Source organism: Pieris napi, chromosome 5, assembly GCF_905475465.1.
Source record: "Pieris napi chromosome 5, ilPieNapi1.2, whole genome shotgun sequence".
Lineage (NCBI taxonomy): Eukaryota > Metazoa > Arthropoda > Insecta > Lepidoptera > Pieridae > Pieris > Pieris napi.
Genome location: NC_062238.1, coordinates 8,129,047 through 8,142,680, shown reverse-complemented (window position 1 = coordinate 8,142,680; position 13,634 = coordinate 8,129,047). Strand labels below are relative to the sequence as shown.

The following is a 13,634-nucleotide window of genomic DNA, read 5'->3' as shown; positions in this document are numbered from 1 at the left end:
GAAGTACAAATATACCACACAATACTCCCCATATAACGCTGAATAGATATCCTGAACGCTAACTGTATTATAGCTCCACACGCGATAATTTCTTCTTAAAACATCCGCTATTACTCTAATCGGTTTACGTCCAAAGAAAACAAAATCTCTCCAACTAATTTGTGATTAATATGAATAGCTACCCAATGAGAGCATGGTTTTGAGGCAGGGTCGAGATTGCATATAATAAATGCGGGTTAGTGTTCGTGCATTGGTAGGCGATTCGAGGGGTTCACGCTATACTGGATGCTGGATCTATTCTATGGAGTCTCATTTGTAGGTTACATTATATTCATTTTTACTCCAACGCGCTTGACCTTCTACTCTTATACATTGCACTAAATACAGTTCCAATTCCAATCTAACTACCATGAACGACATCATTTTGTATTGTCATCCCAATATATTTCGATATATCTAATATACAAAATCCGAGATAAATAGGTTTATTACAAATTAACTTCATTTGTTTAATTGAATTGCAACAAGACTATCAGAAAATATTGAAAATGTGGTTGAGCAATTAGATCTCCAGCTCCTAATACTTTTCCCCTACTTTAATAGTTTAACGTTTACTCGTTTGGAATCATTTCAATTGTAAAAATATGATAGATTATTCAAATCTCATTATACCAATTCGACTTAGGGTCCTTCAAGAAAAGAGCGTACCATTTCTTAAAAGGCCGGCAACGCACTCGCGAGCCCTCTGGCATTGAGAGTGTCCATGGGCGACGGTATCACTTAACATCAGATGAGCCTCCTGCCCGTTTGCCCCCCGTTCTATAAAAAAAAATCTTTATTTAAAAACGGATGATTTACTGTTAGCAGATATTTTTGAAAATTTTAGGTGTGTTTGCATTCGAACCTACGAATTAGATCCGGCTCATTACTATACAGCACCTGGATTAAGTTGGGATGCTACGTTAAAAAATACTAAACCAGAAATTGAATTACTTCATGATATAGATATGATTGCTTTTAATAAGATTAAGATATTACATATATTAGGATGTCGTGATAGAAAGATAGGAATTGGAATTGCATTAAGTGCAATATATATAAGTAGAAGGTCAAGCGCGCTGGAGTAAAAATAAATACATTAAACTTACAAATGAGTCTCCATAGAATACATCCCAGCATACAGTATAGCGTGTACCCCTCGAATCGCCTACCAATGCACATACACTTACCCGCATTTATTAAATGCAATCTCGACTCAAACACAAAACCACGCTCTCATTGGGTAGCTAATCATATTAACCACGAAAAAGTTGGAGAATATTTTGATTCCTTTGGACGTAAACCGATTAGAGTAATAGCGGATTTTTTAAGAAAAAATTGTTGGGTGTGGAGCTATAATACAGCTAGCGTTCAGTATATCTGTTCTGCATTATGTGGGGAGTATTTTATGTGATATATTTGTACTACAATTTCTGGAGTTTCAGTTTGGAAGATTACCTCAGAAACTTTTCGTGTGACTCGCCAAGAAATGACATACTACTAAAATAAACTACTACGGTACTAGTAAAATTGAACTGTAACCTAATGCAAATAAATACATAAAACATGGTAATTATATTTTTAATTAGCAATCAAATCCTTTTCCCGTCCATTCCTGGTGCATTTGCAGGAGAATTCAGATGGTACTTTAGCTAATGATAGGTACGAAACTGACTTCGTAATTAGTAAATGAGGGTAACATATTGGGCGAGACGTTACATCTTTATTATGAGGTGATTATTCAAACGATTGATCTGCAACGTACATAAAAACCTGACTTCGAAACAGAGTGAATTATCGCTTCGGGAGTGAGTGCCATCGATTCCACAAGGCCTGTTTAGTCGAAATAGAGTACAGTTATTTTTATTAGGCAGGCGCTGCCTCTGAAACAGAACCACACGGGGGGTTTGGTTGACTGAGGTAGTCTCCGGGAATCCATACTACTTCTATTCCCTGACTTCAAATTTCGCCCAGCTCCCACCCTTCGCCATAATTTTGACATCTTCTGGTGCCAAAACCGGCGGGTCACTCGTCTTCGAGCATTTCACAACCTTAAAGTTGGCTATTAGGTAATATAATAGCACTTTCAACTCCATTACAGCAAATCGGATACCTAAAACGATGAATTATGAGAACCTATATAAACTGCAACTAGTGTCTAACTTCATGCTAGTAAATTTAAAATTATTGAAATCGGAATTCAAATCTGGATTTCACCTTTTTGTATCTGTTACAACAAAATGACTACATTTTGAATTTCGAACTGGTCTAAGTGACTTAGGCTTTGCGTTGTTAAAAAATAAATAGATAGTTATTTTCAAATATTAACAGATAAGTCTGAACCAGGAGGTATTTGTTTTAGTATACAACAAAGGGTTATGCTAGCGATACTTTGTATCACTTCACAGCATTATCCAAATCATTCTCTATCAACTAACCCAAACGGGGTGTTTACACAAACCCACTGTATAAACTTAATAAGGATTGTTTTAAGTGTCTTATGATAAGTGAAGTAGCTTTTAATACTGCAGAGTATGCTAAATGCATCTTAAAATCCATTTTGCGTACAATTAAATTGTCTAAGAACTTTTTACTTGTATACTAAAGACTTACCAATACAAATCCTAGGTCCAACACCAAATGGCATAAATGTGAATGGCTTAATATTATGTTTATTCTCATCGGAAAATCTCTCAGGGTCAAACACTTCAGGGTTCGGGAAGTAAAGCGGGTCCATGTGGAGAGAGTTGATTGGAGTGTATACGATATCGTTAAGATTTAACTGAAAAAATAATATGTGATACATTAGTAGGTACGGAAAAAAATCCGTGGCACTTCAACCTTTTTACGTGGCCTTAGATTTCTGTCTGTTTCATGATCAATTGTCAATCAAATAGGTAAGTAGGTGATCAGCCGCCTGTGCCTGACACACGCCGTTCACTTTTTGGGAACGGCAAGCCGGTTTCTTCACGATGTTTTCCTTCACTGTTAGAGCGAATGTTAAATGCGAACATAGAAAGTTCATTGGTGCACGGCCGGGGCTCGAACCTACGACCTCAGGGATGGCTGTTGGACGCTGAAGCCACTAGGCAAACACTGCTCGTGGGTAGTACAAATTTAAATAAACTTAAAGGTTAAATAAAGTTTTATATCAATAAATATGATCTATATGATTATATACCTCCGTGATAAATGCATTTCAATGTTGCTGAGCCATGGGGGCATTGTTTATTTTAAACCCTTTAACGGCTATTTTTTCTACTGCAATTTTGTTACTAAATTACACGTGCACGTGCCTAGTGGTTGAAAATTTAATACCCATAGTGAGTCCTTTTATTTACTTTAATTTTAAGTTAATTTGTATTATGTTATTTGTATTGTGGTCGAATCATACCTTGCATGGTTTGCCTCCTTCATGAGGTGGTGGTAATTCATAGGGTTTCGTGCAAACTCTGTCTGCTACAACTGCTACAGACCATTTTCTTAACGCTTCTGCAAAAAAGTATAATAAATTAAATATTAGCACATGATTTTAATTGACCATTAAAAAGGGTTAAGTAAACAAATAAAATAGTTCGAACCATTCAAGACACAATCCAAATACTTCAAATCACTTATTCGGTCGTAAACTAGTGATCCGTGTTTCTCCTGAAACTCTCTTATCTCCTGGTACAATTTCTCCTGAACTTCATTGTTTAGGGCTATTTCATGAAGCAACATGACTAAGGTTGAGGCTGAGCTTTCAAATCCAGCAGCAAAGAAAATGAATACTTGACCTGCTAACTCTGATTGAGACCAATCTGAAAATGTTTAAACATTATTTATCTCCGAATCAAGTTTCATCTAGATTTGCTGTTCTAGTGATCTTCTTATTTCAATTTAAAGAAATTTATAGAAATATAAAATTTCTTTCTAAGAGTAAGGTATGGTGTTTCTTGTCCATTATTCGTTATATGAAACGTCGTTTGGAAGGAGCCACTAGTCATTGTTTTAATATTATTAATTTGTAATTTTGATTTTCAAAAGTGCCTTTTTAATAATATATTTTGTAATAGGCCTTATTTAAATTAATCATTTGACTTTGAACATTGATATACAAAAAACCCAAGATGCACACTCAACGTCTAAAAAACGTCCTCAAAAAATGAGCGCAACATTCTAAATTGTGCGCTCATTTCAAATAGTCTCGCGTCTAATAAGTGGAGTCGATGTTATTTATTTGTGTTTTTTTTATAAATAAATTTATGTACTTTTGAACTTTTTTGTGTGTAGTTTTTGACAAATATATTTACGCTATATAAAGTGTAGGTCAGGAGGTAGCCAATTTAACATTTTTTTTTTTTAATTTAAAGAAAAAACTTTTTAACCGGATTAAAGTTATGTATTATTATAAATTTACAACTATTTAACATCCCACACCTTTTGTCTTCAGTCACCGTGACCACGCACGCTGTAAAGCCCCCGAAAAGTCGGATAAATTTAAAATTATGTTAAATATTTGTAAGTAAAAAAGTCATGTTCGACTCCACTCAATACCTTGTCCTACCGACCACGGTCGGTCGTAAAATTTTATTGCTTTAAGTACGTATACACTGCGTTGTAATAACAACTTTAAGCAATTCGCGTAAGGTTGATTTTGCAATAGTATATGCTTGTAACATATACTGTTATAGACATACTGTTATAGAAAGGGACAGAAATAGTGTTTCGGGACACTTTCGAGCGTTACTTTTATTCGAGACTGTGCATCTTGGGTTTTTTGTATATCAATGACTTTGAATAAAAAACTTACTTCTAGAAGCGTTAGATGATTTTAGGTCATATTCTGTAGCCACATCGTCAGTGCCTTCTTTATCGGTTTTGAGCTTTCCTAAAAAAATAGACGAAAAAGATCAGTAAAATGTGTATTTCAAAATTCATTACTATTTTATTAGTTAACTGTATTTACCCTTAGATGCATCCATAAGAAGTTGAATCATATCTGGTCTCTCAATGTTGTTTTTTTCTCGGTGCTCCATCGTGCCAGACACAATGTTCATAAAGAACGAAGTAGCTTCTGGAGGAAAAATACGTACGCCCAGAATCTGAAAAACGCATTGGCATTAGCACTTTTTTCAAGATGTCGGCTCTGTAATTCGAGAGCAAACAACGTCTATGGTGAGAGAAGTAAGAAGTATTTGCTACCGCGGCTAATAAATGGACCACCCGATCAGTTAATTAGTAGCTGAACATATAAAAAAGCAAGTTAAAGCATTATTTTAATATGCGTCTGTAGTAGTGTGTAGTCCTGACTGCTATTGTGACATTTATACAAACCACAGTGGTCTTCGAATGTGTGTGTGAATGTGTACTGTAGGTACATTCACACACTCAATAATATATATATGATAGAAAAAATTATGATAAATAAAACACGTTTAACCTAATTATAAAATGGTTAATATGTTACTTTTATGGTATGTTATGAAATACCATTTATATGTTATATTAACTAAATAAAAAATAATTATTTAGACTGTGCATTAAATTTTAGAATGAAACATTTACCTTTGCCACTGCAGGAAATAGCATATTAATAATGAAAATAATTCTTCTAAAAAACGGGAAGTTGAATAATGCTCGGCCGGTCTTATAAAACTCATTATCTTTATCTTTAAGAGAATTAACCGTAAGACCAAAAGCAGTTGATGCAATGACATCATTTGTATACCGTCTGATTAAGTCGTCAACATTAATATCCTCGTTTATGTGCTCTGAAACCAAAACCAAATTATTTATTTAAGATTTGTCTAAGATTAGATAACTAGAATTATATACAATATCCCTTTTTACGTAAATAAAAATGACTTGTGCCAACTCTTCCGTACATTGTACAACGTGTGGAAATGGTAGCTATATGTGTGCATTCGTGAGTGTGTGTGTAAATGTGTAATGTTATATAATAACAATAATTAGATCCTTAAATTTTGCAGCCGTTTTGTTGCTTCAACCCATGAAAACTAAGCCTGTAAAATTTAAACACTTTAAGATAGAAAAAGCAAAAGTGAACTTGTTTTGTCAATGCCTCAAGTACTGCTGTGATTCTGTTCTCCCTCGTGTCATAATGGTAAATATTTAAAGGTTTATAGAACAACTTTAAATTGCATTCTGGACTAAATAGTATAATGTAAATCGAGTCAGTTATAGAACATAATATTATTTATAGTAAAACTGTTTCCTTATTAAACTTCAGAAATTCAGACGAAATTTACAATTCAGAAAATTATTTAACATTTGCATGAGGTATTTGTATACAGAGCTATGCAAATTTCTACTACTACACTAGATATTTGCGTAGTACTGTGATTAGGGAGTCTTACACACGACGTCCCGCTTAGGCCAGACACTCTAGCGTGTCTGTTTAAAAAATAAATCAGTGGCGCTACAACCTCTTTAGGTCTTGGCCTCAGATTTCTGAGTCTGTTCCATGATTATTTTTAAATCTAATAGCCAAGTAGGTGATGAACCTTCAGTGCCTGACACACGCCGTCGACTTTTTGGGTCTAAGACATGTCGGTTTCCTCACGATGTTTTCCTTCACCGTTCGACAAATGTTAAATGCGCACATAGAAACAAAGTCCATTGGGGCACAGCCGGGGATCGAACCTACGACCTCAGGTATGAGAGTCGCACGCTGAAGCCAAGTGTTGGCCAACACTGCTCTAGTGTGTCTGTTTCCATTAAATAATTAAGGGAAGATACAAAAATTGTTTTGCTGAAAATCTATTAGATAGTTTAAGAAACCATTTGTAAAATAGCTTTTTTTATGTCTTTCGTCTTAGTATTTCTAATTATTTATTTATTTTTGATTAAGTATGCGACCCTAACGTAATATTTTGGAGCTATATGCTACACTTTCTATACACGGAGATATCCATTTAAAACTAAAACATTTTTTTTTAATTAGACTTAATTTATATTAAATTACCTGTTTGTGTAATATAGTAGTGTTTTGAGAACCCAATGCGGTTTAAATATTATTATAAAACGAAAAATATTTGACATTTCCATATAATCTTTCATACCATACAAAGCGAGGTGAGTTTCACAATACATATTATTAAACAATAAATTAACTTATTTCACCCTAATGAAATAAAACAACGAACACCTATTTTCAAAGAGATTCTATTTGTATACAGAATTTTATCTATATGAAAAAATGAGATTTTAATTTGTCGTTTCTTTTTGTTAATACATACATACGGTTCCTGGGTAGCATGTTTAAAATAATAATAACTATAGAAGCTATTAACCACTTACGTACATCAAATTTTTCAATGCTAATTATTTAGTAAATTAACATAAAAAAATTGCTAATTTGATAAGGATGTCTACGACCGGTGTACTCCTCCGCTGCGCTTATAAACTAAAAGAACCTGAGCATGCAGAAATGATAAGCCATGACTCAACATACCTTTGACATATTCGATAATATTAGCGCTAATTTCATTCATGAATGGCATCATTCGTCGCATCTTGGAGCTTGTAAATGCTGGACTCAAAGTAGTTCGCATATCGCGCCATCTGTCACCTGTAATTATTTACATACTTAAGACGCTAATGAAGGGCCTCATAGCCTAGCGGTCTTATTAAGTTGCAGCTAGGTGAGAGGTACCGTGTTCGATTCCCGGTTTAAGGGCAAGTTTTTATTTATTTTAAATTTGTTCTAGGCCTTTGGGAGGGTTGTGCGGTACCGAGCGAGTGCTTAAACCGTACATGGAGGGCACGGTCGAATTTCTAAGACAAACAGTGAGTATGCTACCTAAGAAAGGAGACTGAAGGTTTAGAACGTAGCAATACGTAGGCCGAGGATGGCAAATTACAAGTGCGAATTATAAAAATCTTATACTTACGCTGGCTAATGCACAAACCGTGCCAGAGCCATAAAGGGAAAAAAAGACGCTAATGTGTCACAATTATTTTTAGTTAGACAATTTCTTACTACAGCTGCGACACCACCAACCACCAAATCTCTTGAAAATTACGTTACCTCATAATCATAAGATTAAGCCTTCACAGTTAACTTCACAATTAATAACAACTTAACTTATTAATTTAAAAACAATAATAAAAACCGGCGTGGCTACACACCGGCTTCCTTATTTAAGGAATTGAAACAGATACTAAGGTTCTACTAGGCATTGTAGTTGTATAATCTTAATATATATAAATTACGTGTTACGTTGTTTACTCAAACTCAAACTCAAACTCAAAATATCTTTATTCAAGTGGGTAACCAAGTACACTTTTGAATCGTCAAGTTAAATTAATCGTAAATTTACATTTACTACCAGTTCGCAAGTCAAGGGCGTAGAGCGGGTAAGAAGAACTGGCAAGAAACTTTCCGCCACTCTTTTTAATCGCCAAGTATTGTCATACAAATTGTTTGAACTGGAGCAATTCAATCCCAAGGATTAGGATCATTTAAGTAGTCCTCAAATTTATAAAAAACTTTGTTGATTAATTTTCGTTTAACGAGGGCTTTGAATTTATTTAGTGATAATTCTCTAATTTCGCTTGGGAGTTTGTTGTAAAAACGACGTTTGTCCACTATGGACTCCTAAACTACCGAACTGATATCAATCAAATTTGCACACCGTGTGTTGTTTGATCCAACTTAAAAGATAGGATAGCTTACATCTCAATTTATACCCGCATAATAATATATATATATTTATTATTATTTGATAGTCACAATTCTAACAGATGGCGCTGTGTTGAAAGTACCAACGTTTCATATAAGCTACAATTTAATGGCATAATCACCAAAAAAGCATGGTGGATTAGTGTTCTCCTGCCGTTTCTCTTAAATAGTTTACTACTATGTAATACAACAAAAACCTTAGCCACAGCAACGCTTGGCCGGTCTGCTACTTATTATATATACTACACACGCATTTTAAAAATTAGTGACTTGATAATCTAATTATTGATTCTCCTACTCATAAAACTGAATTCTATTTCTATTTTACGCAAATTATTCTGCATTGGAACTCCTTACCTCTTGTAATCAGACGCTCAGTCTTTAAATTAATTGAAGAATCTTCTTCTTGAGCATATATATTATATATACAGCTACATATATATAGTTACTATGATTCATTAACCCTAAGATTAGCTTTTAAGTTTTCATTAATTTATATTGTATTTTATAATTCTATTGCTAGACGAAATTTAATTGTTTGGTACTTTAAGTATGCACTTTTTGTACCCTTAGCAGGTATTTTGTTTTTATTTTTCTTTTTTAACTTTTACTTATAAAACAAGCTACAAAGATGCAAGGAGCGAAAAAGGCATATAATAGCCACTTCTTCCTTGCGTATTTATCCTTCTGTGTAACAATATTGATAAGCTCATCCAAAACACAGACACCACGTTGAATTAAATAATAAAAAAATAAGAGTCTTTCCTCTTCGATTTTCTTTTATTTGGAGACTTTTGGGTCGTGGGGTTCAAGTGCACAGGCACTAATAAAAGATTTAAGTTGGCGCCTGGTAGATGTACTATCTACCCCAGAGCTGGTGCTTTCCTCGCTCAACGAATAAGTATGGCAATACAGCGAGGAAATGCTGCCAGCGTTAAAGGTACACTGTGGCAGTGTGCCAAACTTTTTAAATTTGTTTTAATTTAATATTTTTATTCTTAAACTATTTACAATATTCTTAACCTTATGTAGGTTATATACTTGAGTGATCTACGACAAACAGATTACAAGTATAAACCAAGGTATTAAAATGTAAACAGTGTTGGCGCAATATCGTGTTCAGAATATTTAAATATATCTACATTATTTTTAAATAACGATACGCTTGTTGCACTTTAAATTAAAAATATATGTAGTAGGTTATTATAAAACATGTTTATTGACGTTGTTATAATTGATCTTTTGACATTTGATAAAAGACGACGCAGTAACCTGTAATCTACGCCAGCAGTTTTTAGGATTGAATTTCTGATATAGATAAAACTAATTATTGTATTTACACTAATAAATAAAATGATCAAAATGAAGTATAGCAAGCATAGTACCTAAAATATGTATATTATTTTCTATTAATACATAATATCTTAGTGACGATTCAATCCTTGGTGGTCTAACCTGATTTGTATATAGACGAAACTATATTTTATCGGTTCTATAACCGAAAATAAAAGCTCAGCCCCTGTACTCGGTATAGTACAGGGGCAGATCCGTTACTCAGTAACTTCTATGAGCGATAGCCACTCCCAAAAGCGAGTTTTTGTACTGCGTACCAGGGTTGCAACATCAGTGCTACGTATTTTGTGATAACAACATCGAGATATAAAAGCGTCGGGATCGGTATTGCTACTGTTAGAAAATACAGGCCCTGATGTTAAAATAATAATTAAACACATGCAGATAGTGTAGGACAGAAAGAGAATAACGCCTCATAATATCTTTCAGGCCGCTAGTTAAACCAAACTGTTTAGTTAAAAGGCTAGGCTGTTAATGAAACAGCGTATTAAGCTAGTTGGCTGCGACATATATATGTAAAATACCTTTCATGCTGAATATACTGTCTCCCATTAGAGGCTCAACTTCCACGGGTATAAAGTCTCTGTGATCCACGAAATGCTCAAAATCTTTCACCGTCACAGCCTTTATGATCTCCGGGTCACGAATCATGATTATCCTGGTTTTTCCTTCTATGTAACCGACATATCTAGAAAATAATTCAACCGGAAGTCAGCGGGATGCTTCCCATCGTTGTCTTGAATCATTAGTAATTGATGGTTATAATTGAATATTTAGTTGTTCGAGTTGTATTTTTTATTTATTAAACAGCCATTGAAGTTAAGGTGAAGATATATAGTTCTATTTAAGTCTTCACTAGAGCAGCTGCTTTCCTCGCTCAACGAATAAGTATCGCAATACAGCGAGGAAATGCTGCCAGCATTAAAGGTACACTGCCACAGGGATCAAACTTTTTAATTTGTTTTAGTTTTCTATTTATTAATGTTTCATTATTATTGTTATTAATATGTAGGTTAACAAAATTGTGGTAAAATTTATATTTGTGTTTTGGAAAAAAATGCTTACACTTTTAGAAAGGAATAATAATTAATATTTCTATAATTTTGTCAGAAGTTATAGCAACTATTAATTTAGGTATTCCATTGTCTGGTATATTAACTAAACTATAAAAAGTCACAGGTCGCATCGAAATTGATACGACCTTCGTCGGACAAATTGGCTTGATTGTTTTAAATTTAATAAGACACAAATTATGTTTTTTATACTTGCTGACGATAGAATAATATAAAGTCGAAAGAAACATATAATTTCATCTAATAAAATATCGTTATAGGTTACATATCCAATACCCTGTATTTTTGGAGTGTATAAACCGCACTATCATATTGTAGAAATTTCATACTTCAGCGTTCAAAGATTTTGCCGAATATGTATATTTATTAAGCAGACTTGACATTTTTTTTCATAGTTGAAACAAAACATGTTATTTAAACCACATTTGAGTAAGATTCGCAAATTTGTAAATTTAACGATTAAAAAAAGACTTAAACATTAGCCAAAACTCGCATACAAATAAACGCCTTAAAAATAATCTTACCTCTCATCAGGATATGCTCTATACACAGCATCTAAATCCTCAACCATATGCGTCTTTTTAAATGAACTCTGGATTGTATTGCCAAAGACTGGCCATCCGGGCACATATTTTATTCCTCGGGCATCGAAGTAGTTATGTATTTGCTTGTAGTTGTAGTATAGGTAGGTTAATACCGCTGTCACGAAGAAAATAGCAGCTTCAATGAGCATCGCTGTTGAGCTTCGAATCAACTGTGATTGAAGTGGTCAATTGTAGTGTTGAGGTAATGTGAGGACAAGTTTGAAGAGGTCGCGATTTATAGGAAGTTTCATTTAAGCTTACTTCGAAAAACTACAAAATGTATAAAACATGATAAATGTTTGGTTAGAATAAATATATACGGACCTTGCATTGTTCGACATGTTTTTTTCTTTAAATCGACCATAAATATTATTTATGAAAGTCAAAATTATTAAGTAAATCAACATGCCTCTTTTATTTACTAAATATCACTTCATACTATACACTATATGTAAAGTATATAATAATAATAATTCATATATTGCAAGAATATGTAAGGTGGTACAATCGTAAGTTCGCATAATCCACACACAATGGTGCGCAAATTTGTCTTTAAAGGAATTTCAAATTTTACATTATTAGTCAAATGAATTGATAAATTCTTATATTATTTGTATCGTTCATATCATACCATACTTTATAAAATTTATATCAACTACAGTGTCTTACGCAAATAATCATTTATTGAATAGTAAATTTTGTCCAAAAGTAATACACCAAGTCGCTTTTTAGTCGACTCTAGTCGGAAGATCTTTTAATTATTTTGGTAATTTATTGTAAACCTTAATTGCCATAGAAGATATAAGTAGCTTATAAATACCAAGCATAAGTAGCTTATGCTTGGTATTTAAAATTGCTATCGCTTTTAAATTAAACATTGAGTTACATTATCATCAAACCAGATAACAACCGGAAATCTGCTTATAATCATTATTAACACACCACATCATCATTCTAGTTTTGGGGTATATAATTATTTATCTTTCGATTTACTATGTATTTATCTAATGAATAAATTAAATTACTTTTGAGTTTGCCCCACAGCGACCATATAATATCTTACACATTGATTGTGGATTAACGTGGAAGCACCAAATCAAATGTAAAAAGCAGGAACTACAGCTTAAGTACAACAGCCTATACTGGATGCTAGGAAGAAACTCGAGACTCTATAAAGTCTTTAAAAACTCCTTATAGTTATCATAAAGCCCATTTGGACATATGCCCTCCAACTGTGGAGCAGCGCAATACCAACAAACATACTCCAGCGACAACAGAATACGATCGTAAGGGCAATTGCAAAAGTACCATGGTACATAACCAACGACGAACGAGAACAATCAAAGAGGAAATCCGAAGACTGGCAGCTAAATGCAAAGAGGGGTTAATCTGTCATCCGAAGGAACTTGCTTACCAGGTCACCATAGAATAGATATTACGTAGACGTCACCATATTCTAGAGCTAGACCGGCAATAGCTCTAGGCAGTAGATGAGTAGACGCTTTCAATTCGCTCATAGCCTTAGGGCTGATTTCACGCAGAAGAAAAAACTTTTGAATTATCTATTAGATTAATGATCATTGGTCGTTGCCTGAGCTTTGCCTACAGACAATACAAAAAACCTACAATAGAAAATGTATAAATAAAACAGATGAATAAGTATCTACTTTCTTTTCGTTGGATTTCACAAATTATCATGCATACGAATCACTTGACGATAAAATAATTACTATGAATAGTGTTTAATATAATAATATTTCGAGAAAAACACATAAAATAAACGTTTTTAAAGCAAATTTATTAACTATTTACAACGCTCCCCATGTTTTATGGCAATCATTGTGGAGAGAAAAGCACAGTATTAAAGAAATTTATTGCTAAACTGAAGTTTTGTGAAAA

General features: G+C 33.5%; 1 protein-coding gene across 1 annotated transcript; it reads right to left on the bottom strand.

The window, feature by feature from the left end:
* Positions 1-770: 770 nt before the first annotated feature.
* Positions 771-11,920, bottom strand: LOC125049489 (probable cytochrome P450 9f2). The gene is made up of 10 exons (XM_047648824.1): positions 11,676-11,920; positions 10,603-10,766; positions 7,496-7,612; positions 5,587-5,792; positions 4,988-5,123; positions 4,832-4,909; positions 3,621-3,839; positions 3,434-3,531; positions 2,653-2,821; positions 771-2,152 (listed from the first exon to the last, which is right to left on the bottom strand). Exons 1-10 carry the CDS (start codon positions 11,882-11,884, stop codon positions 1,986-1,988), a joined length of 1,563 nt encoding a protein of 520 aa, XP_047504780.1. The 5' UTR covers positions 11,885-11,920; the 3' UTR covers positions 771-1,985.
* Between the last annotated feature and the right edge of the window lie 1,714 nt (positions 11,921-13,634).